Source organism: Lathamus discolor, chromosome 9 (assembly GCF_037157495.1).
Source record: "Lathamus discolor isolate bLatDis1 chromosome 9, bLatDis1.hap1, whole genome shotgun sequence".
Lineage (NCBI taxonomy): Eukaryota > Metazoa > Chordata > Aves > Psittaciformes > Psittacidae > Lathamus > Lathamus discolor.
In genome coordinates this window covers 13,488,735-13,516,343 of record NC_088892.1, presented here as the reverse complement: position 1 = coordinate 13,516,343, position 27,609 = coordinate 13,488,735, and the positions used below count along the sequence as shown (strand labels likewise).

At 42.0% G+C, this 27,609-nt stretch overlaps 1 protein-coding gene across 9 annotated transcripts in view; it reads left to right on the top strand.

Moving 5' to 3' along the window:
• Positions 1 to 27,609, top strand: part of KIAA1210 (KIAA1210 ortholog) — a 60,746-nt gene that overhangs the window by 23,717 nt on the left and 9,420 nt on the right. For 6 of the 9 annotated variants that reach the window (XM_065690061.1, XM_065690062.1, XM_065690059.1 and 3 more), the window contains 7 exons: positions 9,778 to 9,854; positions 14,298 to 14,466; positions 17,601 to 17,730; positions 20,215 to 20,373; positions 21,449 to 21,514; positions 25,282 to 25,494; positions 26,589 to 26,691. In XM_065690061.1, the coding sequence (XP_065546133.1) occupies positions 9,788 to 9,854; positions 14,298 to 14,466; positions 17,601 to 17,730; positions 20,215 to 20,373; positions 21,449 to 21,514; positions 25,282 to 25,494; positions 26,589 to 26,691 (907 nt within the window). In that variant the 5' untranslated portion in view covers positions 9,778 to 9,787. Of the gene's footprint in view, positions 1 to 3,752; positions 3,772 to 4,128; positions 4,281 to 9,777; positions 9,855 to 14,297; positions 14,467 to 17,600; positions 17,731 to 20,214; positions 20,374 to 21,448; positions 21,515 to 25,281; positions 25,495 to 26,588; positions 26,692 to 27,609 lie in introns of those variants that run through there. The other 3 variants (XM_065690064.1, XM_065690058.1, XM_065690060.1) reach the window with 3 other exon arrangements.

Sequence of the window (27,609 nt, the reverse complement as noted above, 5' to 3'; positions counted from 1 at the left end):
GATGCCACATGGTCTGGGATATCCCTGGGGTCAGTCATGGTCAGCTGTCCCACTGTGTCCCCTCCCAGGTCCTGGTGCACCCCCAGCCTCCTCATTTGACTCCGTGTAAGCGCTGCTCAGCCGTTACGGAACATCCCTGTGTTATCAGCACTGTTCTCAGCACAGATCCAAGCCATTGCCCCATGCCAGCTCCTATGGAGAAAATTAGCTCTACCCCAGCCCAAACGAGCACACTGTTAGAGGGGACTGCAGCACTCTCAGTCAGAGCAGGGTAATTTAGCTCTGCAGACAACGCTGCCTGATTTTGCTTTTTACCCGTCTAGGCATAGCTAAGGCAGCATTCCAGCTTATTTTTTGTGGTGGTTGTTTCTTTTGGCTTCTGAGTTTCAGGAATCTGGTGCTAATTAGTGAAATAAATGTTTGACTTTTATTCATGATTAATGCATTTATGCTTATTCATTCTCAAAAATATGTAACACTACACTTTTGCCAGGGCTTGTAAGTATCACTCGTCTAACAACAGAGTTCTGGTCCCTATAGTAGCTCAGATGCAAATGAGATGTATTTGAATGCTCTAGGCCAGAATTATGATGCAGACATGGTGTTCATTGTCAAGCTAACTGTGAAGGTGGGAAAATACAGATCTGATGGAGGTGCAGACGAATTGTTTGCTGGTTCACTCCAGCAGCCAAACTGCTTTCCATCATCTCAGTTTAGTGAAAAGAATGTTCAAGAAGTGGAAGTTTTGTTGCTTTCCTTGGAACAATGTAAATTGTCTTATTGCATCCTTTCTTGCAGACTTGGCATGTGAAGATCTTACAGAATGTCTATCCACACCTGATTCCCTCCCCATTGCCTACTTGTCAGTACCCTCTTGCAGTCCTTGTCTTTGGTGTCATCATCCTGGGTTTTTCTGTCATATACTCTCTTTGCTCCCTGATTTTGTTATACCTTCTTTAAAACACTGTTGAATGTAGCTTGGTATTCCATTGATGCAAACCAGCATTAGCTCAGATAATCTTAATTTAGATTATTTTATTTTGGAGAGGTATTTGTGTCTGCAGTCCTGCAGAATTAGGGTCCCTTTTTAGTGGCTGCTCATACTAAAGAGAAAAGTCAGTAGATGCCCTTGGGACAGAAATGGCTTAGGGACTGCTTTAAGCACATGCATGATCTCCCTTGGCTCTGACAGTTATCCATGTGCTTCCAGACTAAGTGTACTTCAGAAGTTGACTAACTTGAGGCTCTAGAGAGAAGCAACCAGGAGAGAAGAGCAGGGACAGCAGGAGGTTTCCTTTAGAGCAAAAGAGGAGAGACACAACTACAGAAGAGCTCCTTCTGCAAGCATGGAAGCTGCCACAGACCTTTCTTCATCAGGAGCCAAAATGGGGTCTGAATTCCAGAAATACCCAGGGGCGGTGGATTTAGCCAACCAGACAGTATCTTTCAACATAGGAAGGAGCTGGCCTTGCTTTTATTTGTATGTGTGTGCAGGCAGTAGATGTTGCTCTAGCTAGGTTTTGGAACTTCATATGAAGAGAGATTTCCTGAGTTTCCTGCCAAAGGCAGCATCTGAGACCACAAAGCCTGTGTTTTATTTGCTCTTTTATAGCCAAAAGATGGCTGACTGTTTTTGTGGCACTTTGATCTTCAGAGTGAAAATTTGTAACACAGTTCACCCTGGAAATTCCTGTTACAGCTTCTCTTTTTTTCCAGTGCACTTTGAATTCTTGGGCATTAAATATCTGTTTTGTCTCCTCTTGGAAGAAATGTGTCCTGGGAAGTTTGAGCTATCTGAAGGTATTTTTTTTTTATTATTTTTCCCATACTCAAGCTGCTCTTTAACCAAATTGAGTGGTGTCTGTTTTGGAAAAACAGTAAAAAAAAAAAAAAGGAAAGCTTTAGACATAGCCTAAAGTGCCATGTTTCAGTTCTGGCGTTCCGTATGCTATTGTTTCAGCTTCATTTCTCTGCAATATTCAAACAGCTTAATTGGCTAAAAATGTCTCCAGACTCTCTTTTTCAGGCACAGGATGTAATGATTCTTCTCATTTTGTTAGAATAAGATCTTGGAAATCAGTGTGAGACTCAAGTGAGGGGTATGGCAGGTGTGCACGCTGCTCTTGCATAATTTTATGGGTTTTGTTATTATCTTTTGTGTAGTGGTAGCACTTGATAGCAGTGTCAATTGGTTTGATTCTGGCATGCTGGTCTCCTATAGTGGAGATAGTGCTTAGCTCATCCACATGGGTCATTAAGCTTTCCAGGAGTTCATTGTGACCATCTCAATTCCACAGGTAAAGAAACTCGAGGCTGAGCAATCCGGTAATTTGCCCTGTTATCCAGTGACAGAGCCAGGAAAACCAGCCAGTTCTCCCAAGTCTCAGCTCAGTAGTCTCCATCTGCAAGCATATGTTTAAAAAACGAGCTGCCTCAAAGATTTTACTGTCTAAACTAATAATTGTCACCTTCACAGTTTGCAGATACTGGCAATTCCCATGGAGTTTTCTCAGACAACACAGTTTTTTAAGCCCCTGTAGAGCATGTTGAAGCCAGCTGATGGTAAACTCTTTTCCTTAGTTACCTTTTGGTGATCGCTGCAAAGCAGCCTGTGGACTCCCAGGGCTTTGCTCACCACAGGTCAGGTATCAGTCATCTGTCTTTATGATGGGAGGCCACAGGTGGAACAAAGTCAATTAGAAGCTTGGAGAGGGAGTAAAAAGCACACAGAAGGTAGAAGACAGTGGGCAGATATGCGCAGCACCAGGTCTGGGATGGAAGATGATGTGTATTTGTTGCATTTGTCTCACTGGGAGACAGAGGCAGTGGCAATAAGCTTTACATGATGCTGACATCTTGACTACCATTACCATGAGGCATGTCTGCTATTTAGTGATTGTGGCTTGACATTTCCTGTTGCTTCGCTCTTGAAACTGTTTCCAAAGGCAGTAATGCTCACAGGGTGTAGCTCCGGAACTGTCCAAGCAGCCTTTGGTTACATCCTTCTTGATTTTTAAATGCATGTTCCCCTTCCTTCCCAACTACTCCCAATGTATCCATGTCAAGCAGATCTGAGAGTGCCTGCTGCTGCTGACAACGTACTAGCTGCTTAACACAGTTGCTGGATGACTCTGCTGCTGCTTTTACTTCTTTTTAGGAAGGCTAGAAGAAGATCCTTATTCCAGCTGTTTCCTGCAATTTCCCCAGTGGGGTAGTGTGAAGAAAAGGAATTACTACATGGGAATAGCACCAGCTTATTCCTATGCTAATGCAAAATGGTGCAATTCAACTGAGTTGTTTAATGTACATTCTTTTAAAATGGAGGCAGACCGGGCCCAAAATGTTGGCTGAGCTCTTGGGTGTGCTTAGATCGTGACTACGTAGGTGCTAGTCTTGATTTGAGCAAAGTTATCTCATATTTCTCCTGATTGGTGCAGACCAGAAAATGCACTGGAAAAACTATGACAAATTTATCAGGATGGGCTATTCAGAAACATTTGACTTAGCTTTTGGCAAAGAGGTGGATATCTGCTTTGCTGTCTGAGCAGCTACCGACTTGCAGCAGAGATCCTTGCACTGACAGCACCTCCACCAGGTGCTAATAAGCACTGAAGAGTAATTAGCTGTATGAGGACACCTTGAAGTGATGTGTCCAGACCAGGATAATCTCTCTGGCATGGGTGCCAGAGACTTCGGTTTGGCCTCTCAAGCTGAGTACAAGCTAACAGCTGCTCTACTATTGGTCCCTGCCTCAGGTTTAAGGTACCACAGGTGTGTGTATATACACTGCAGTCATGTGTCCACTGCAGGGAGACCCTTCTGCAGTGGTTTAGCAAATGGCATGGCTGCTGAGAGGGCATGAGTCTGTGGGGACAGGCATAGGACAGAGACATTTACTCTCTCAGTTCCTGCACTGGTAGCAGAGTGCATTTCCATTGCTTTCTGTAGTAGCTTTTGAATGTTTTTCTCTCATTTGCCCTTCTGCCTTCTTATCCTTTTGGCTTCTCTCACAATTACAGACTAAGCCTGTGTGACTGTATGAAAGGCATTTCCTCCTGTTACTTTTTTTTTCTTAAGTCAGCTTCAGCCCACCAGCTGCTTTCCATTAGTGTTACACACACGCGCGCTGGGAGGGCAGCACATAATGCTTCAGGCACTGCTGAATTGCAGAAATCCTTCAGAATCGCTGTCAGGCAGAGGCTTCTCAAAGCAGAATGTAGGTAAAAAGAGTTCAGCACGCTGGGACCTGTCTTCTGGCAAGCCTTCTCAGAGAAGCCAAGGTGTGGGGACAGAGGGTGGTGAGGGGGTGTTTGAATGCAAAGTGTGAAAGCTGTGAATAGATCGCTTTATGTTGACGGTTGTTTGCTCTGGATATCTCATGAGGGGTCAGAGCTGAATGTTGTCTGTTGCTGTGGGGCATTATGACCCCCTACTTGATCCTGGGAGAGTATTTTATTGATATTAAATATTACCTAGTTGCTTATCCAGACTTCCTCATGGCTACTATTGCTGTATTATTTCTGATCCTTGGAAAAGGACCTTAATCGGCCTTAAACACTCCCTCCTTTGGTGAAAATTACAAGAGCAATATTCATTAACTTTGTGAACTCCGTCTGTCACTGATAGCGGAGGCAGTAGCAAGTGTCGTAATATAAACTGCTGATTGTGCTGCTCTCTGCTGCCTACCTGAAACAGTCATGGGCTGACTAGGATATACCAGCTAAGGGCTGGCAAATACCCCTGGGAATTTCATCCTAGAAACACTGTAGTCTAGAACAGAGTACAATGGAATCAGCTGTGCAAGGTCAGATCCCAGTTACTTCCGTCCTGTTGGGTTGTACTCTGTTTCAGCAAAGTTTTTGTGGGATCCCACACTATTCAGCATGTTCCCTGAATGTGGACCTTGAAGTGCAGTTTGCTCGGCTCATTGCATGGAGAGCAAAGGGAGCTTTCTTTGCTGGGTTTCTGATATGCTCAAGGGGTGTGAAAATTGAATGGAAATCTTGCTGGCTCTGCTGTTGCTTTATGGTTGACTCTGAAATCCTGTTCTGTAGACTTGCAGAGGGTGGACTTTACTTCATTTAATTGTTGTTGGATTAGCGAGTTCATTGATAGTTCCTTGCAGGGTTCCCAGGGAGGGAAGCAATTAACCACATATTGTCAGGACAAAGTCCTCTCATGTGCTTTAATAAGATACAGTACAAATTTAACCTGTCAGTCACCTTTGCTGCAGAATGTATTCTGAATACTGAACCATCTTGCATTCTGTGTTTCTTTGAAACTTGGTATTCAGGAGAAATAGAGGGGCTTTCTCTGAGGTCCTGCAGTAGCATTGGAACATGTTCGGGGGGGGCTGGCTGCAGGGTGGTGGCCTAGAGGACCAGATGAGGGGTGTGCATTTCCCTATGCTGATCCATCTTGCTGTGCAAAATGTGTGTCCTGAAATCTGGAGCCTAAGCTTGATTTCACATAATTTTTGTAGCATGAAGGAAACTGATCTTTAAAAGCTCCAGGCAAAAATTTCTTCTCTTCCTCTTGGCTGCTTGCCATTGTCTGTCTCCTATAGGCTATGAAGATGCTAACTGAATGCAGTGCCTCGTATTCTTGAGTCTTTATTTCCTCAAGCATTTAATTGTTAGGAAAGGGGCTGTTTAGGGTTCAGCATCTCCTTTGATCACTCTGTCATAAGATCTTCCGGAATGCTTATACAGAAGCATGGGACTGAAGCTGAAGAAGCACTGAAGCTGGGGTAGGAACTTGCTTTCTGGCAGTCTCCAAGTCTTCTGCTCCACTGAAGAGACAGTGAGGAGACTCTGTCCCTTTTCTGAGGCTGAGCAGAAAGTGTTTCTGTTTGTCTTGGGCCTTTGTTAAATGCAGGAAACATGAGTCCTGTACAGTGTTAACTTCCCAGGCTTCCAAGCGCTGAAAGGGAATTGTCTTTTCTTCTTTTAGCATTCTCCTCTGACTCCCATGAGGTACATATTCAGTAATGTACTCAGCAACAAAAAGGGAATGGTCAGAACACCACGCTGGGACTTTATTTCTTTTGCCCTAGCACTGCCTTCCCATAGAGCGCTGCAAATATCTGCAGCTGCCCCAGCTGCTAAAAGGGAGACAAGGATTTTTCTCCTCCTCCTGGAGATTTCTTTTTTTTTTTTTTCAGTCTTAAGACTCATTAGTTCCTTTAATGAGTCGAAGAGCTCCAAGTGAATGCAACACAGTAGGGTTATTAATGGAAGTTTTGTGTGGGATACCAGGGAGCCTAGATCTGAACCATGAAACCAGTTGAATGGTGATTGCTATGTCCCGTGTCCTGCTTTGAAAGTAAAGCAAGTTCTCCAACTTTATAGGAGTTCTATTGCTTTAAAATACACCCTTGCAATGCAAATAGGGTCTAGTAACATCAGGTTTATTGTTGTGGTTACATCTATATAGGAAGCCACTTGACTACTTGCAAGTAATTCGTTAATTCTTAGGTATAATAATCCAGCCCATCACCCTGTGCAAAGAGGAGTGAACACCTTGTAGTCAATCCTTGCTGCTCTCAGTAGCTTTCAGTCTTTTCCATGGCTTTACATGGGAATTGGTGCAGGGAGGCAGGACCAGGCCTGGTTTTTAAGGTGTCTAGCAGAGACTGAGCATCTTGTTTGTATTGTACTTCTGCAGCAGGAGGCCTGTGCGTATGCAGGGGTTGCAAATGCTGTTTGAGAGAGGACTAAGAGCGTGACTAGATAGTTGTAGACTTAGGAAATGTGCCCACTGTTCCACTTCTAGTAGGAAGCAAACAGTAGGTGTGACTTGACAACTCTGTTACCTTGGCTTGGCCATAGGTATCATCTGTCACTGCTCTGCTGTGATGGCTCCCCCACTGAGGAGACAGTCTCCTTCATTGCTGTGTGTGGGATGCTGTCCTCTAGCATCTCCTAGCCTGAAGAATATCAGAAGTACTGCTCTAAAAGGACATTTGTTTAACCTGATATTTTTATCACTGAAAATCCATATGCCTACAGCATTTGTTTAAAACTTTGTCTCTAATGGCATAATACTCTGGGAAAGCTCTCAGGGTGCACATGGTTAGTACAGTTAGTACAGCTGACTGAACTGAGTGTACGTGGTATTGACACATCCTGACACTGCATCTGTCAGCTGTCATTAAGGCCTGGAAGTGGTGAATGTCTGAAGGTTCGATAAGTATTAATGCCTGTGCACTCACATGTATTTGTATTGATGGGGTTTTGTCCTCTTTTTCTTCATTACATTGATCCAGGTTAGGGTCTGTTGCTCAGAACATTTGCTAGCTCTTTTCTAAAGTACAGCTCACTGCCACCAGAATTTGAAGTCTAAGTGTTGTCTAATTGCCAGCTTTCCTTCAGGTTTGTCTTCAAGCTTTTAATGATGGAACTTAAACTTTGCTGTAAACGTGTATCTTTTTCTGGTCATTGCTAACTTAAAGCTTGGAGAAATCTGTGATGTTCAGTTCACTGGAAAAAGATGATACTGCGATGAGGCACCAAACCATTAGTTCCTAAATGGGGCACATTTGCCAACAACCAGTGCACCCTTGCAATTGACACTTGACCTCCACATGCCCCAGAGAACTCAGCTATAAAATCAAGTTAATGCTGGAGCTGATTTGACTGTGAAGAGACTGCCTCAGAGCTGAACTGCTTTACAATTACGGTTCTACTTGTATAAAAGATAAACCAATTGGAAGTAAATGCTTGCAGTTATAATAAATGTAGCAGTCAAAATATTTCTAAAGGCTGGAGGGGTTCTGAGTGATCAGCTGAGATGATTGAGTAATTCAAATAAATGTAGAGCCGGTGATAACAAAGGTTGATCTGAAAGCAGCATTTTCTCTTGCTTTGATTTTATTGCAGATGGGTGAAGCAGAAGGGACTTGCCAGTTTGTCCTTGTAAGTTTGTTGAGTGCTTTCTTGATATTTTACTTCAGATGCATTTCCCTTTCCCTCAAGAAAAATCTATCATGATCATGTGCATGGTGTATGAAGTTGAGAGGGAAAATTTGAGCTGAATTTCCTTATAATATGGAGAAATAGTCTATGAGAAAGTCTGCTGATGAGCACTTTAATCAAAATGTGCACATTTTCATGGATAGTTGAGACGTGAGGGAAAAAAAGGGAGAAGAGTTGAATGGTTATGATAATCCAAAAGGGAAAAAAACTTTAAAGTCTTTGTTTTTGTTGTTTGTCAGTATGTGTAACACAATTGTTTCAAGAACTTCTCAGTGTGTCTTATTTTGAAAAGGTGTAACCAGTTCTGGTTGCTGCAATGACCTTTTCATTGATTTTAATAAGTTGAATGAGCTTGTTTAGAGTTACAGTGTGTTAACGCATTCCTGTGTTCACTGCTCACAGATGATCTGTTATAAAACAGAGACCCACTGCAGTCTATCTCCTCCGTTTCTCCCTACATTCAGCGGCATGGCAGTGTGTGTATCTGGACGACTGGTATAGGGAAAGCTTACTCTGTGGTCCGGTTTTGCAGGAGCTCTGCCTCTTATCTCCGTGGTCCGCTCCCTTTTTTTTGGTGACAGTCCCATCACCTCTGCCTCTGATTGTCTGCACCTTATCTTTTAAGGTTATCTGAGGACGTGGGCTCACGGGAAAGTCCCAGTGCTTTTGGGCATGACAGATAATAGAGTGTGTGGGTGGTAGAGACGAAATAGGATGGTTTACTGATTGACCAAATTCGTATAGAATCATAATCTTGCTTGCTGTTGAGATGCTTATCTTGGCAGTATTCTTACACCACTTTGAGGTGAAAAAATGTTAGATGAGGTCTGCGCAGAAAAGGGAGCAGGATTGGCTGCTGGGTAGTTTCATTTGTTTGTAAGGATTTCTTACTCTTTAAGCCCTGACAAAGTATATTGGAACTGCTAACTATGTAAATGTATCACCTAGATATCTCCCGTAACAAAAGCCAGTATTTATGAGCTGCCCTGCTAAACTGCCACATTTCCATTGTTGCTTGACATTTGTACTTTAACAGTCTGCAGCTTAATTCTTTTGTCTGTGACAGACACCCATTTAGGAGTCTCGGAAAATACAAAGTGGAGCCAGTTAACATCGAATGATCTTAAAACTAGGCTGCACTTTTGTTTTCATCGAGCAGGAAGATGATGCCATCAGCTAATTTGGTTGATCAATAGCCCTGCTTGCGATAAGGTTTCAAAGCTTGTGGCTAAAAGCTGATTGCCTGGATCCAAAATAAATTTGATCTATCGGTTTCCACCGATGTAGCATAGCTCAGGATGATGCTTCAGTGCTGATGCTTAACTAATTTTAATAATGCTGACAGACTAGCCTGGTGCCTGCTGTGAGGACACTGGAACACATGAACCCTTGGCAGCACAGCACTTATTTGTGGGTGTGTTTTACAGTAGCATGGAGCTGTCATGCTCTAGTGAAGAGCAGTCATAAAGACTTGTTATTCTGAGACTGGGAAGCATCACAGTCTTTGCTGAGCAAGTTTAATGACATCTCTCATTAATGCAAACTTTGATCCTGGTTTCCTAAAAAGACAGAGGGTACTGCTAAGAAGTTAAACTGGTTTGTTAGTTTTGGCTGGAAGTATAAGTGTTACTGAAAAATGAGTAAAAGTTCTGTGGCTGAAGTGCAAAAAAGTGTGTGAGCTGTGTCTATGATCAGCACTTTCAGAAAAGATCCCACCATGTTCTTTTATGATGCTGGGTGGGACTCTATTCTGCTAGGAAGGTAGGCAAAAATATAACTGATGCTTTCATCTCTATTTCAGTGACTACATCATGGCTACAGGACCAACAGAGGTCACACAGTCACCTGAAACAGGAGACACACTTGAAGAGTGTACAGGTAAGCAGGTGTTTTGTGAATGTATAGCTGATTTGGAAGACAGGACTTATTTTCTTCGTGGTCAAGGGTCTGTAGTGACTTGTTTTGCAGCGGTGTTTTGGGTTTTGTAGTGTAAAACAAAGCTGTGTGTCTTTTTCAGCTGGCAATGCGATGGGAAGGGTCTTTGAATGTGCAGTAGTGTAGGGTCATCCCCTGATGGAGGATATCCTTTTTGATTCTGGCTTGGATTTTAAAAAATAGAACATTAGAGCTTGAAGGGCTGATTGTTGTGCAGGCTTTGATGGATCCTACAGAGGTGGGAGCTGAGCCTTTAGCTAGCCTCTGTGGGAACTGTTCCAGCACCCCCACTGCAGCCTCACTTGCTGCTTCTGGTCACAGACAACCATTTATTCTTTAATCTAGTGGCATGGGCTGATGCAAACAGCCATGAGGGACTGGAATAATAGGCAAGAAAGGAAAATATCTTACTTATGCCAACAAATTGTCTTAATTAAAGGAAAACCTCTTTTCCAGTGTTCAGACTATTCCCAAGGAGACAGGTGAATATGAGGAACAGCATATGAAGTTGAGGTGTTTCAAAAAGTGGCTGTTGTATCACTTGATTTGTTTTTTTTTCTTTGGCTAATATCTCTCAGTCATCTTAAATGTTTGTGTTTCAAAGGTCATCTTGCTTTGTCCTTTAGAAATACATTTGTCACTTCCAAAATATTGGTAGAAAAGAGAAGCAAATGGCAAAGTGACAGTTCAACTCTGCATAGCAGATGGATGGGACAAAGGAAGTGTAATGATGGATGCTCGGCAGTGGCTGAAAACTTAAATTTGTGATCTAGTTTTATCAAGATGTTCCAGTGGTATCCATGGCATGCTGGTGAACCTGTGTGAGACCCACACATGCAAATTTTGTACTCAGGTTCAGTGGAAGATTCACAAAATGGATCAGATCCTAAGCTGGGTCACAGAGAAGGCAGGAGATGGCTTCCTGGTTTAAGTGTTGGCTCTAAAACCAGTGGGAATATTTCTGGCTGTAACCGAACCAAAACTTTCCTAAGTTAAAGGCTACTGCACTGTTGCTGAAATATTCAAGAGATGCTTGATGGACCTGGATAAAGCCATTTTTGGTTCTTTTGCTTACTTCCCATGTAATTTAGGATTGCCTCACCTCTTCCCTTTCATACCTTTAACTGGTTTGTGATGTGAGGGCTCTAGAAGGCTAAAATCCCCAGCCTCCACCATCTAGTCAATTAGATTGTCTTCCTGAGGTTTACCTTATTGTCTGACTAGTAGTAGAGGGCTTCCAATGCATCTGCTCCTTCTTGATGGCAGTAACCAGGTCACTGTCCAAAAACTGTCAGCACCCAATGTTAGCCTTACAGAATTCCATGATTTTATTACCTGGCTGGCAGTATCAGGTACTTTTTATGAAGCTACAGTCATGGTCTTTTCTGAGAATATTGGCTGTGGGTTTGTTTGGTTTTTTTAATCATGTGTGTTTATTGGTGAAGTATCCAGTTCTTGAATTTGAGAAAACAGAAAATGTGTTCTGAATGCACCTTAGAAACTCAGAGAACACAGAAGATCCCCAAATTAACTGTTTGATTTAAATATGATTATTGAGTTCCCAAATCAGATATTCCCTCTGCTTTTTACAGTGTGAATTTTGCACTGGGAAAAGCATCTTTTTCTCTTGTTACAGAGAAGAAACTTGCAAAGAGCAGAAGGATGCGTGTTAATTCTCTCTGCGCATAGGAGAAACAATGAAATAGGCTGTACACAAACAGTAAAAATACAGAATAAACAAACTTTACAGAGAAAGAAAAATGCTTACTCCTGCTCCTTCTGTTATAGTGGGCTAAATAACAGCACAAGCAACTAATTTTTTGAAGGTTTTTGCTTTTTAGGGCAGTAGCCTTTAAATTTGATTTTTTATTTTTAATGCCATAAAATTGAAGATTGAGAACCATAAGAATTCAAAAATCATGAGTTATTATTCTTCAGTGGGTGAAGGGGAAATAGGCAGTGTTGTCTGAGCTTGGGTATTCTCTCCTTGCTTTGACTGGATTTTTGTTACACAATGATTTTTTTTCATTTTAAGTAGTAAGATCCTCTTGTATATTATCATTACAAATATCACAGAGTACTCTTCCAATTCAGTGATATGTTGGGCTACTTCACAGTACGCTGAAATGTAGGCACCTTTGAATTAAATGTAGCATCCTTTTAACAGTGTGTGAAACTAGTGCACAACTGTTCAGGGTGTGAGCAGCTTACCGCGCACCAGTAATAAATTAGAGGCTGGAGAAGGCACTGAAGTAACTGATGTGTCTGCACCAGAAGATTCTCTGTTGCACAGTGATACCCAAGTGTTGTCCCATGCCAGCTGAATTTCAGTCATTAGCAGTTTGCAAGTCCTCTCCATGGGCTCCATTCTAAAGCTAGCACCACTTCTGATCCAAACAAGCATTCGGAGTAGTACCCTGGCAATGTTACCCTTTCTGGTAGGACTTATGTCTGTTTCTCTTAAATGCTCTTAGGATGACTTCTTTTTCTGTTTTGGTATTGGTTCTCTAGAAATACCAGCATCTACTTAAGGTCATCAGTAATAATTGCACTAGAATCAGACTTGCTGTCTGTCAGCTGACCAGTGTACATGAGAATGTCATTGTTTTTCATTTAGACTGCCTTTAAGTTGCAGAGCTGTCTGTGTGTAGCAGAGTCTGCCATGGTGCTCTTTGGGTCATTGGCCTGTGTTAGCAGACATTGCTGAATTGATAATTTTGGGGCACTGCTTTCGTGAAATATTTTAATCTTTTGTTTTGCTCATCTAAAATAAACCATCTCAGCTTTGACAAGTTTCCTGGGAGAATACCATATAGGTTGTCTAATTGCTGATATGAATGACACTAATGAAAGGGAAGCATTTCTAAAGACTCTCTAAAGGATACTCAACATGTTGTTTTATCTGGGGGGCATTGTGGCTGATTTCAAAGGTCTTCCACTGATAAACCCTCCAAGGAGCACCACATCCATTATTATTCAGATGAGTGGAACTCTAATTTTGCTCTGCATGGTTTGGAAGATAATTTGGTGTCCATGGCAGCCCAAGTCACTTGAAAAGCAATGTGTAGGTCTTCTGTGGCTGATACTGCTCTGCAGAGAGGTAGCCATCTCATCAGCCCGTGCCGGACACTGTAGCAGTGTCCTTGTATGTCCTGACACATGGTGCTGGCACTGAGCTTGAGAGCAGGGAGGAGACAGGGTGAGTGTATCTCTGTATCATTGTTTATTTCTCAAAGTGGCTACTGTCTAATGCAGCTGTGTGGTGGCACGGTTTCAGCCCAGATAAGGCCCATTGGCAGAGATCCCTACACGTACAGGGCACACGTTGAAACAGAGCATCGCCAACTAAATCATTGCTGGGAGAAGACAATAATTGTGTTGAAATAATGCCTTGCTTATGGAGGAACCCTCCAGCTGTGGGCATTTATTATGCCAACTCTTGTAAAGTATTAATTGGACAATGAATTTGGCTCAGATGTGCAGTGATGTTATTGCTCTGCATATGTACTTCAGAAATTACAGGGGTCTTAGTACAATAGTTTGGCCCAAACCACTCCAAACTGACCCCCCCGTGTAAGCTTCAGTGGCAAAATGCAGCATTTGTGTGCTGAAGGAAAATCTGAGAATGTTAAAGTATCTTAGGTTATTAAAAATCAAATAAGTCAGTGATGTTTCATATGGTTTATTTTGTTCTTTTTGTGTTTTCATTTGGACAATGGAAAAACAATGGCAATGAAATCGGATTAATAGTTTTCCAATTGTGTTCTTAGGGCTGCTACGTTTGGTGGGGGTTTCATGTCCTGCAGGGCACTGTCTTAATCCAAGTTTGCTCCATTGCCCTTGGAGGAGTTGCTGATTTTTATTTTGGGGCAGTGTTTTAATGTGGAAACGGATATTTATGTTTTAGAGTTTATAAATTCCTTCACCAGTTTCAGTCTTTTTGCCAAATGTTGACTATCCTCCAGCTGTTGTCTCCTTACTCACTGAGTAAAGAAAAAGCAGAACTAAGCCAAGCTAAGTAAAGAACAATAAGAGTTGAAGACATTGGCATAACTTTTTAAAGTGAAAATATATCAAGTATGATTGGCATGATCACTTTTCACTTGTGGGTAGATACATTCTCTACTTAAGGTGTATTTTTCAAAACCGGGAACTTAAGTAGGCACCACTATTGTCAGCTCGATGCCAGTATTGCTTTATAGGCAGCAAATGTAAGAACTGCAGCTTCACCTTTCACTGGGCTCCAGCACTGAATTATTTACAAAGGAACTAGAACTGAATGGGCTGCTGTAGCTGTGAGGCTTCCTCCAGAAGTTACAAGATAACATTCTCCAGACTACGCGATGCCTCCAACTTCCGTAAATTTCCATTTCTCTCATGTTTCAGGAAAGAAAAAATCCAAATTTCAGACTTTCAAGAACTTCTTTGCCAAGAAGAAAAGGAAAGAACCTCCACCTCCCAGGGGAGAGAGTAATTTAAAACCTTGCCAGTCCAGCAGCGATGTCAGCATCTCCGTGCTCGACACGACTGTGCTTCATTCACCGGAGGAGGCTGGGTAAGCTGCTGGGGAAGCGGACCTCTTGCAGCAGTAGGATGAAAGCATGAGTTGGCCCCTAAGGAGCAACCTCTGTCCAAGTTTGTGCAAAACAAGCCCTAATGCTGATGAAGGAATTCCAGGAATTTCCTCCTTCTTTGCTAGTGCTTAAAAAGCTAGCCTGGAGAGGAGGGGGAGGGCAGCCAGGGGCAGGGGTGACCTAACCTCTTAGGCTAAAACTGCAGACAGACCAGATTGTTTTGATTGGGTTTAGTGTTTGAAATCTGGAAGAGTCTGATCAGGAGCAACTTTACAAGGGGATGACGACTGAGTAGTGCTAGTCGAGAGAATACATGTGAAGTTGAGTTGCTGGTTTTTAGCATCAGTAAGTGCCCTATGTCATGGCTGGGGTAAAGGAACAGAAGTATTTTTGATGTATTATCAGTGTGAGATTGCTGCTTTAACTTTCTTGTGTAGCTGTTTGGATACAACTGAAGACCTCTAGTTTTGTCAGCCACCCATGGAGGGCTGTCCATGTGAATGAGGTTTGCAAGTCCTTAAGCAAATTGCAGAGCAATTCTCAGATCCCTGAATGATGTTAGTTCAAAAACTTGCCCATTCTTCAATTAGTGTAATACAGCTATTAGCTTGCCCTGCTAACGCTGCTTCCCTCATAACCTTAAACCATCAAGCTACACAACACTTCATTGCACATCTGTGACTGAATCTGGGGTGGGACAATGCTCTGAATGTGCTTACCTCTCTCACCAGGGGTGTCATGCATTGGTATCTGGCTGTTTTCCAACTTTCCACCCTTTTCATACTCCCTTGTTAGCTACTCTGCCAGGCTTCTCTTTGTATTACCCTAGGCCTTGAGTTGTAGAGCTGCAGACTAGTAATGTGTGACAAAACACCGGACACATCCTGTTGTTTGCAGTGGTTTATTGGAGGGGACACTGGCAGGGGACACAAATAGGTGACCAGACTGAGACATGCTGAAATCAGCACTGCTGCCAAATGCTTTGTATGGTCATACAAGGCATTTGGTGAAGCTGGACGCTGTGTTTCTTCTGGTGGAACAGCTTATAGATGTTACTTTCTCATGGGTGCTGGTTCCTGCTTGCCCCACCTTTCCCCACTCTCTGTTGTGTTTATGCAATTGCATCATGGAAATGATCTGGGAATGAAACAACAATCTTTGTTTTGTTTGTTAGCATAACAGCAACAGAGTAAGTGACCGCATAACCAGTCCCCTGGGCTAAGGGGAATTAAGAGTGACTCAGCTAACTCAGTCCAAAAAGCTTAGGAACAGCTGAGTTTACCCACTGGCCCATAGGAGGGATCTGGCTTAAAATCAGCTGCCTGCTCCAGAGGCAGTGTGGGTGCAAACTCCTTCTCTTGCCCTTAACCAAGTACTTCAAGTCCAGTTGCTGTTTATTCCAGCACTATCCTCCAGTGATGATGAACTGTTTTACAAGATCAGAGATCAGGAAGTGAGTAAAACCCTTCTGGTTTTTCCCTTAGAGGTAAGATTAGGTGGACTATCCAAAAGAATTAGAGGATATGTTTGTGCTATTTGAAAACTTTATCATGTCCAGACCCTGCGCAGCATAAGCATGCTTTGTAAGTACATAAAGAGGCTGAGCTACATAATCCTTTGGAAAACCTGATCCTGAAAGCCAAGGGAAATACAGCTTGTGAAGGGTTTATAGCAGGACCCTGCGCTTTGCAATTTCTGGCATGCAGAGTATCAGAACCGATCCTAGAATAATGCTGCTGTGTGTTTGTTCTTGAGGCAGGAGCACTGGTTTCTTCCTCCTTTTTTTCTTTTTTAAACCACGTGTGGTGTGTTGTCCCCAGATGTGTGCCGGGTGCCACCAAAGCTGCTCCATCAGTCCCCTCCTCTGCTGGACAGAGGAGAGAAAATCATAACATCTCTATCAGACGTGGGCAAAGCTTCTAGCACCTTCTCACGGAAACCACCCCAGGAGTCTTCTCACTACCAAACCCTTGCCATGCAAACCCCATACACCATGTAATGTTTTAAAAATTGAACTTTTCTGAATCCTAACAAGAGACCAACCACTGTGTGGCTGCTAGAGCTGTAGGAATTACATTGCAGATGAATCTTGCTGAATAAGAATGGCAGCTTATTTGATCCATTTTACAGAGATATGAATGAATGCATAGCTTGCAGATTGAATGCATAGATTGACTACATCATTAGAACTATAGGAGGGTTAGTCAAGCAGACAAAGCAGGTGGTGTCTCTGGAGATAAAAAGAAGGGAGTTGCAGGAGGAAAAAGTAATTTGGGATTTTTTTACATGGAGTATTTACGAAAGTTCACAGTCTTTCAGGGCTTTCTTCTAAATAAAGGGAGAATCTGGGGTTAGGCAAATAGCAGAGACCTCTTCGTTTGATTTCCTTGCAGAAGAGTGTTAGACTTACTGGATTTTCCTTGTCAGAGTTCTGTTCCTAATCATCCCCTGTTACCCAGAGTCCAACTTTCAGAGGCAAGAGCATTGCCTGCAGGGAAGCTGAGCCAAGGAATCCTTGTAACTTTTGGGTTATGAGGCTGGCAGCCAACAACATGAGAGTATTCTCTGCTGTTTTCCAAACAATAGAATAAAATCCTGGTAGAGGCCATCCTTGTGGTCTTTTGAACAAAGCGATACACACACACTTCCTGCCTATGCTAATGGAACTTGGTGGATAAAAGATTTGGAACCTTTCTAGTTGTGCCACCCAAGTGCAGAATTTGTCCTGCACAACTTAATAGTCCAACCCCAGTCAATCTCAGTTAATTACAAGCCAGTCAACTGTGGGAACTCATCAGTGCTCCACTGGGCTGAACACCCAGTGAGCACAGGAGCAGAGCAAGAATATCTTAGCTGGATACTTCAACTTGGCCATGGACAGGTATGCAACTGTGGCCATGGTCACTTGTCCCATATGTGTTTCCTCCTTCCTTCTGAGTATAGAAGGAACTAGCAGCGACTACACTAAGGCAGCTAATATGCACAAATCTGAAGTTAAGTGAGATGCATCCTACTCTGGCCTCTTTGTGATCCTTTTGCCCTGGTGAAGTAGCACAGGGAAGTGTCGGAGGGATGTATTCAGTGCACTGACCACTCTTCTTGCCTTCCTTTGCAGGCCCAAAGGAAGCATGGGAAACAAAGCCTTGTCCCATGACAGCGTCTTCATTTTTGAGTCTGCACCAGGAAGTGTGGCAGGTGATCTGTTGTCTCAGGAAAACATACCTGGAAGAGTGAAAACTTTGCAGGTGAGAATGTCATCCCTCATTCATGATGCTGCTTTGTATTAGCTGTCTTCTAGGAAAACCTGTGGCTTGATTCGTCTACTGTGTGCCTTAAGATTTTGTTGACTGTGATGTCCAAATGAGATTTACTGCTTTTGGATCTATTCTGCCTCTTGGAAACTTCATCTTTGAGCAGTCCTGGTGCTTCCAGCCTTTCCCAGGTCTCATAGCATGTGAGTGACATGAATCCAGTTCACAGGCCCTTGGAAACTTTCCTTAATGAGCATGTCCTCTTCCAATGGGATTTCTATTCTTCACTTCATAGCTACTGTTTTTAAATTAAGGCAATTTATTTATTATGTAGTGTATCCCTTCTACTGTTACTCTTTTAGGCAATTCTGGCTATGATGTTTTCACTGTACATGCTAGCACCAGCGGCTCTGTGTGTGGGATGATGGATAGATATGTCAGGGCACTCTTAGTGACAGCTTTATTTATATCATTATTCTCCTGATCTCTGCCAACAAAGGATACTGTATTCTGCTAGGTCATTTCCTTCTTCCAAGGCACATACTGAGCCCTCCTTGACAGCTCCCTTATCAACTGTTCGTTATATTATCGTGTTTAAATGACTGCCTAGCTCAAAGCACTGAGATAAAAGTTTAAGGTTTTTTCCAGACACTGAAAACAAATGGTTGATAAAGCAGCCAAAGGCCATTGAAATTCTTCCTTTGCACAGTGTGAGTTTCGTGTTGCAAAATACAATTGCATCACATGTTTAGTAATAGAAGATGCACAGAGGGACTTGTTCTTTCATAAGACTGCAAAATAAACTGAGCTTCATTTCAGAGTATTTTTTTGTATAACAATAGGGGTAGCAGGAGAAATAATGTTTATAGATACTAGAACTTTGCTGGGGAAAAAAACCCTCTTTTCATGCTATCTCCAGTCCACTGTGCCCTCTCTTCATCCATCCATCCATCATCCTGCACAGTAATGTAATACTGCCAGCACTATTTTTATAGCCATAAAAGACAGTCTTTTTCTGTGAGCTTGACTCATGTCAGAATAAAAGCCAAGCACTAATAAAAGCTGTTATTTTCTTAGCAATGTAAATTAACTTCTACCAGTAGACGACTGACTGTAAATTCAGTTTGCCCCAGAATATTTTGCTGTCTGCATGTAATAAATTTAATAAATAAAAGATGGGCAGTTGTGAAAAGAGAGAAAAGCAAAACTGACTTTCTGTATTTTCTTCCCATAAAGTGCGCAGGCATGTTATATGTCTTGATACATTGCAATCTCTGTGCAGTTTGTCATCAGTCCTGCTTTTGCAGATCATATTGGTGATACTCCTTTGATTGTTGTTAAGAGGGCAAGACAGCTGTTTGAACTGAGGGACTGGTGGAGTAGAGGGTGACAGTGCACTACCCTGTGTGGCTGTTAGATCCGTAGGAATTATATTGCAAATTAATCTTACTGAATAAGAGGCAGCTAATTAGATCTATTTGGGAGCTGTGAATGAATGCATAGCTTGCAGAGGAGCACAGAATTAGGCCTAGAATTTCCCAATCTGGTTTAATAAGCACAGAAACAGAAAAAAAACAGGTCTGCATTTTTATCTGGGTAATTCTCAGTTGAGGTGGTTTTAGTTGAAGGACAAAATTTCTGTTCAGATCTTGTTTCTTTTCCAGCTTTGACATAATAACAGACTTAAGCCAAGAATTTTAGTAATGGTGTTTCCTGAGATCTGAACTTTTTTAGTTTGAGGGAACATCTGGCTGCTTGTGAGGTTGCAGACTTTGTTTTATTTTTCTAGGGTCAGGGCCTGCCAGAGCATTCTTTTCGTGCAGTGTTAGAAAAGAATCCAAATACTCCGTTACAAACAAAGTTGCTTCTGGCTGCTGTTATCATTCTTGCTATAGACAGGACCAGGATGTGATGCTGGGGAAAATTAACAAGAAATTCATTAGGGTAGACCAGAATTAAATTTGCTTTCTCTAAAAAGTGGGACTCACCTACTTGTGTGGGAGAGGGTGGGGACAAACTTTCAATATTTGGAAGTGCTTTGTGAAAGGAAAGCTGACCACATAAACCTGGGGTTGGGAGCTGCTGAATGACAATGCTTTGTGTGACTATTTGGATCTGGATACATGTAATTATTTAAAGAATACTGAAGTCTACACTTTTTGAAATTTTAAACTTAAAATGAGTTAAATTGCTGTAAGTTTTCTGGAATGGTGAAATTTCTGTCTTTGGTAACTCACTGAGTAAAACTGGTTTTAATTTTGTAGCAAAGCCAGTTCTAATGATGGATCCCTGATGAATGTAACTAACCAAAAATTCTGTTAATGGCTATTTTCTGTAAATGGTCTGTTTCTTCAAATATTTCTGTTAACTAAGAAATTTTGCATCCCTAATAGGCGCAACTGGGGTAAAAGTGTCCAAAATGTCCACTATAAATAGTGCCATTTAAAGTCTTTATTCTAAATTTATTTTCAACCGCAGCTTCAGTTGCAACAGAACATCAGACTTGGGTCACCTCCTCTTGTTATAAGTGGAAAGAAACTGGAAGATGCAGGTGCTGTTTCTGAAGATGATGGTTTACCTAGAAGCCCTCCTGAAATTTCAACCCTTCATGACGTTCTGACAGATTCACCAAGCAAGGTACAATTGTCATGTCACTTCAGTGACCACCTGTATGGAAAAGATAAAATCTGCTTGGAGACAGGGAAGAACCTTGTTGCTTGCTTGTGGTAAAATTTGATGGTACAGATCAGTCAGAACTAGAACAAATTCCCTAGGTGGATTGTAGACTTGTCACTGAGAGATACTAGAAAGTGGCCTTTCAAAAACCCTTCTGAGTACAGCTTTCTATGCTTTTCTGTAGACCAGTTCTGGGGCAGTTATGACCTGTATCAGCAGGGAAAGAGGAGAGAAATTCAGTTGATACGACACCTCTTGGTATCTTTGGGCAAGGCAGTCTCTCCTGGTAGGTCTGTATGGTAGAAAACGTAAAAAGTCTGTTATTCATGGGTGAGTGTTGTGTGACTGTGACTGTTCCACTCCCATTCCAGGAACAAGCCAAGGGACTTACACTGCACAAACGAACTTTCTATGTCTTCCAGCTTCAAAGACCTGGAGAGATTGGCAGTTTCCTGCACCTGCAAAAGGGGAAGAATGTTGGGGTGTTTTAAGGCTAGTGGGGAAAACAAAAATCACTGCAAGAGATTCTTAAACAGTTACTTAAGAGACTGCAAGAGAACCTTAAACAGTTAGTGGCTTTGGAATTGAAAAAAAAATACTCTAGGGCAGTATTAGTTGAACTGTCAGGAAAGTGACAGTCCTGTGAGTCTGAGGAGAAGAGGTCGTGATGGGACTCAGTGAGGGTTTGGTTATCTTCTTTGTTAGGAATTGCTTCTCACAGCAGATGCATGATTTTAGACTTGAGTGAACCTGTGAACATTTGTACATCTGAAGATCTTAAAAGTACAAGCTAAAATAATGTCATAAAATTTATCGTCTCGTGGTCAACCTTCATGGCATCTCTCATAGCAGGATAAAGCTTCTCTACTTTGTTTGATCCCCAGTGAACAAATGAAACCTACCCTGTGAGACAGGGACTCAGTGACCCTTTATCTTTCCTCTTGTGTTTTGTCACAGTTAGCACTGGATACCCAGTCCCAGGTATTTCAATGTGATACTTCCCTTGACTTACCCTCTTCGTTATTTTATCCCACAGTCCTCCAACCCTGTTCAGCGTCATAGCTCTTTGAGTTTAGGCGGGACAGACAGTGAAGATGAACAGGTAAACAGCTGCTTTTCCTGCTAATGTGTGATGTCTCTATGGAGCCAGTACAATAATACATTTTTTTTAACGTTTATTCTGGGTACAGTGTATGTTGCAAAACCCCAACAATGTAAGCTACAGGCAAAACCATGGAATCATAGAGTCAGCTAGGTTGGAAAAGACCTTTAGGATCATGAAGTCCAACCATTAACAGCATAACTATGTAACATAGCTACAGCTATAGCAACATGACTAACTATAGGCCCCACACTGTCTGCACAAACAATTTATTAACCTGTTTATTAGTCTGGTCAGATTCAAAAGAGCCAGTTGGGTTCACAAGTAATATGGTTTATTCATATGCAATATATGTGATTCTTTTGGGTTGCTGGTGATAAACGCATTGACTGCAAAACAGCTGTATAGCACTAACAGTATGATTGCAATCACAAGCTTAACTTTCTGAGTCAAAACACTTGGTGTAGCCGAGGACACGAGTCTTACCAAAAGGCATTCCTTCTGTGGAGGACAAGGAGGCCTTTGAGAAGGGAGAAAGTAACCTTTGGGCAAAACCAGCTCGACTTTCCCTTCCATGGCTGAGATCAGACACTGCCCTTCTCAGTCATTCCTACATCTTTTGCTTTTAGGGATAGAAAGATAAAGCAATGTCTCCCTCACATACTAGACTACTAGTCGTATGACTTTAGAAGCCCAAGTGATCTAGGTGATTTGTATTGTCATTATTTTAAATAACTTGTTGTATATGGTTTATCTTTCCTTAAATGTACATTTTATTAACTCATCTCCTATTTCAGATTTTAACTAAAAGGCTCCATTTTATAAGCCTGCACACTGTTTTTATCTTATAATGCAAAAAAGCCTTTTTCTGTCCGGGTCATAGAATCATAGAATCATAGAATAGTTAGGGTTGGAAAGGACCTCAAGATCATCTAGTTCCAACCCCCCTGCCATGGGCAGGGACACCTCACACTAAACCATCCCACACAAGGCTTCATCCAACCTGGCCTTGAACACCGCCAGGGATGGAGCACTCACAACCTCCCTGGGCAACTGATTCCAGTGTCTCACCACCCTCACAGGAAAGAATTTCCTCCTTATATCCAATCTAAACTTCCCCTGTTTAAGTTTTAACCTGTTACCCCTTGTCCTGTCACTACAGTCCCTGACAAAGAGTCCCTCCCCAGCATCCCTATAGGCCCCCTTCAGGTACTGGAAGGCTGCTATGAGGTCCCCACGCAGCCTTCTCTTCTCCAGGCTGAACAGCCCCAACTTCCTCAGCCTGTCTTCATACGGGAGGTGCTCCAGTCCCCTGATCATCCTCGTGGCCCTCCTCTGGACTTGTTCCAACAGTTCCATGTCCTTTTTATGTTGAGGACACCAGAACTGCACACAATACTCCAGGTGAGGTCTCACAAGAGCAGAGTACAGGGGCAGGATCACCTCCTTTGACCTGCTGGTCACGCTCCTTTTGATGCAGCCCCGGATACGGTTGGCTTTCTGGGCTTTGAGCTCTTTCAGTCTTACAACCTCGTCTCTTATGAGAGAGAGAGACAGGGACAGGAAAAATATTTTTCTCTTATATGTTGCCTATAATTCCCCACTTCGAGGCTCTTCCTTTTTCCCCCCTGCCTCACTAGGAACCTGGCTAGCTTTTTTATAGAACCGTATATATTTCTTTACCCAAATAATTTTCTTAGTCAGCAGTTTGGCACAGCAGAAAGCTTACCGATGTGTTTATCTAAAATAAACCCCCTTTTCCTAAGTTATATTTTTTTCAGTAGCTTTTGAAACTATTTATGTAATACCAGGATTTGAGTTAGCAAAACACAAGTTATGGAAAACATCAAGAAATTACACTAGTTATTCCATTTAACAGCACTGTACATTTAGTAAAGGAAAAAGAGGTTTTGAGCCTAAGCAGTCTGAAGTTGTACACAGTGTAGTGGGTTACATTTTGCTATTGTATTCATCTTGCTGCAGATAATAGTTACCTCATTTCTTTGCCCTGTGCTTCTTCACTGGGATTTCCAAGAGCCTCATGCTGCTGTCACCTCTGTGTGGAACCTTGATATGTCACCCATATAACTTCTCAGTGCCTTTCACGTTTATAAAGACCCACTCTTTGACTAATCTAAAGCTAAATGTGAGGCGTTCACTCAAAGCAAGCAGCAAGTGACTTCCCCGAGACATTAACCAGCATTATCTTGCCTTTGCCAGATAGCCTTTACAGAAATCTAACTTCCTTGTTGGCATTTCTATCCCAGACTGATCAAAAGCAAAACAGGGTCTCAGCTTGTGAGGCTGAGCACAGTGTTTTGGCACAAGCGCTCTTTAGGAAATGGGCCTCCTGGCTGCAGCACTCTCTCTTTGTGCAGGCTCCTCCTCTGCCCAATAACCAACAAACACCAAATTTATCTTACACTTAAACACTGATGTGGAAATCATGTGTCTGCTCCATTGTCTTTGAAATAAGATGCCAACTGCCAGTGCTCGGAGTCAAAAATATCCCAAATCCTCAGCAGAGTAGGGAATTTGCCGTTTACATACAGCAGTAGCTCAGATAATGACTTCAGGTATTTTTATTTTAAATACAACTGTAATTTTATAATTGAAAGGCAGAAGAACTTGTATGTAGAAATGAGACAAATGTTACTGCTTTTGTACGTGCAGTGATCCTTACTGGTCTGTCATTAATCTTGTGGAATTATAGCAGTAGTTAGCTTATTTACGTTCTTTCTTTCTTCCACAATGTGTAAATTTGCTGTGAGAGAAGTCTGCATCTGTCATAATATATTCTGTTGTGGTTTGCTTAAGCTCTAAGAACTGAGCAAAATCAGTGGGGAATAAGGACATTAGTTTTAATTACCTTAAACATAAAGCAATGTACTTAGGCAATTTTTGTAGATCAGATGGGAAGATGTTTTCATTACCTTAAAACTCCATTAACATACATGTTTTAAATGCTGTGTTATATCCTAAACTTAAAACCCCCCAACATCCGAATGTCAAGCACACTTAAATGGCTCTGCTTCACCTAGCTTTATGGCCAAAGCCAAAATAGCAGGTATCTTGTACTGGATGAAGTTTGTTTGTCATGTCTGTGAAATTCTGCAGATGTTCTTGGAAGTCTGGTCTGCATTTCAAAACAGCAACAAAACCGGTCAAGCTCCATGTTTAGGGGGTTCTCTAAAAGCCGTTGTGTAAACCCTTCACTTTGATAGGGTTCTGTCTCGTTCCCAAGAGTAGCGTTGCTGTGAGGGTGAGATCCACATCATGTCTGGAAGATGGTTCTGAGGTACTTGCTGGAGACAAGCATTTGATTTTGCTGGGGAGTGGATGTTAAAAGAGCGAAGTGGCTATGGTAACTTTATTAGAGATAATGAGGAGCAATCCATGCTACTTTTGTGTCTTTTTAATCCTGCGATGTGTCACAGTACTGAAGATGAGAAGGCAGCTATAAAAACTGCACCAGTGTCTCCTGCTGGTGCATACGTATATTGCAAATGGTTTTCAGATAAATACTGGGATGGGGACAAGCTGGGCCTCTTGCTGTGGGAGAGACTCTGTTTCTCACTTTTGTTTAACATACGTCTGCACACAGAGAATTGAGTAATCTCTGTGCAAAGGTGACATTAGGCATGAGTGTTCATGTCCAAAAATCCATCCATTTCAGGTTCTGAAATGGAAATGAGCTAGCAAAGACTTGCATCAGAGATGTGGGGAAGCCAAGCAAAATGTATAGCAATGTGTTTTGTGTTTTACAGGTACCTTCTGGAGTTTCTTCCAGTCCCATCAGCCCCTCATCCTCTGCCACTCTGGGGGCCCCTGGCTCAAGAGGCAGCAACTTCCTTCCCGTTGACTTCACCATCCCTGCCAGTCCCCTTGGCTGCCTTGACACCTCAGCAGCCAGGCACAGGATTGCCATAAACCCCCGGAAACAGAAAGGCTTTACAAACAAGAATCAGCAACACCCTCAGGTAAGTGTTTTCTGGAAAAGAATCAGTGGGCAGAAGGAAATGGATGTGAATTTGTAATTTTTTTTCCCTTTTTTTCTGTATTCCTTCACTTTTGTTGTTGTTCTTCTTCATTGGAAGAAGGGAAACCACTTGTTTTTCACCAACTAACTGAAAAAAAAAAAAGACTCAGAAAACTTCAATATCATGTGAGCCAAAGTCTAACTTTGGTTTTTCATTATTTAGCCAAGAAAGTTGCAGGTTACACTTCATTTGTAAAAATATTCCTTTTGTTCGAAAAGCTAGTTTTCAGTTTTAAAGAAGTCTAAGTCTGTTTCTACAAACAATTTCAGATTAGCTTTAACGTAATTCTTTGTATGTCAAAGACTGAAGGTCTTTGGGAAGGAGTATGGCTCTGCTTGTGGGAAGTTAGGATGAGATGCTTCTCATGCTGGCTTCTAGGCAGCACATTGTGAAGATGAATTTCACCAGATAGGAAAGGTTGTTGAACTAGAGTGTAACAGAAATAAGGAGTAATGCTTCTGTATTGCATGTTTCCCTCTCCATCGGAGAATTACACATGAAACTATGTCCTGGATTCCCCTGCTCTATCAGAGGATCATGCACAGAAGTTTATCCTGGAGTTAGAAGTGCCCTGCCCTGAGAAGGGATGGGGGAAATTCAGGATGAGTGTAACACAGAATGAGGTTTTCCTGGAAACTTGGGTCCTGCAGTATCTTTGCTGGATATTCTTTGCGCTGCAGCTGGTACAGCTACAGTGCTGAAGGAGAAAAGCTAATTGTGCGTTGTCAGTCAGAGATAACGCAAGTCATGTTCATATCTCCAGCTTGGTCTGTCCCATGCCACCAGGTAGCTTGGGTGGTATCTTAAAAACATACTTGTTCACTCAGAATACGTTGCACACTGAAGAGAGATCGGTGTGCTGCCTTGACATTTTAAACATGAATGATTTCTCAGTTCTTCACTGGGATAGTACATTACCCACAGTGTTGGGGTGGGTTTTGTCTATGTTTTGAGTATTCATTAATGTGGGTGTTTATAAAATATTATTTTTGTTCATTATTCTTTAATTAAAAGATCTTCCTGCACCTCATTAGGTGGAACACCTGGAAAATGAGGCATGTCTTCCTGCAACTCTAGAAAAGAAGGGAAATTCAACAGAATTACTTGAGAGTGGCCAGCATAAAAGTGATTGTGAAGGTAATGAAGATGTATGTATTGCTAGTTTGAGTGCTTGAACGTAAGTCTGAGAGAACCTATTTGAATTGTAAGTCCTTTCAAACTAGGCATTTTTTGTTTTAATGTCATAAACCAATTCTGGCTGCTGAAGTGTTATGATGGAAAAAGTAATGTATTCCACTCAACACAGTGATGCTGAAATGGTGGACTTTGAGAGCCACATTAAAAAGTACATGAAGGGAAAGTACCGTGATCAGAAGTACCTCTGCTAAGCAATTGGCTAGATCTCATTGACTGGAGATCTGAGTTCTTGACATCCAGAAAAACCTTAACCTCAGCATTATATCTGTTATGTGTATAAGGTGACTTTAATTGGTTTGTGTTTACCAGATCTTCATTTGCTACTTCCCTCCTTACCATTTGAAAAATAGCTAATTGCTGGTGGTAGCACAATTGTAATTACAAATGAAATTTCTCCAAAACAGCACCAGAGATTTTTAGCACAGTGTTACAAATGCACTGGCTGATGGTAATGCTATAGTGTAGTGGGCATGTTGGCACTTTGTTATCAGAGCAGACTCAGGTCCTGATGATGTCACACATCAGAGTTGCTGTGTGTGCAGACACATCTAAGCTAACCAGATGTTCTGCAGCTTTGCAGAACCTGAAGAACACAAAGAAGAGGCACAGTTACTGATGCTGAGATGTTCTGCTTAAATACAGAAAATCCTCCAGATTGTTCTAGACAGCCTTTCTAGGCATACACATGAAGAAATGTCTGGGGAAATCTGGCTAGTAGTCTTACAACTAGGGGTATGCACAGAAAAGAGCTAAACAGCAACCGATTTTGTACACCTTAAGCAGACAACAGCTTTCAGTCATTCCTGGGATTAGGTGTATTCAAACGGAAAGCTTTACCAGTATCCTCACTTGGACACC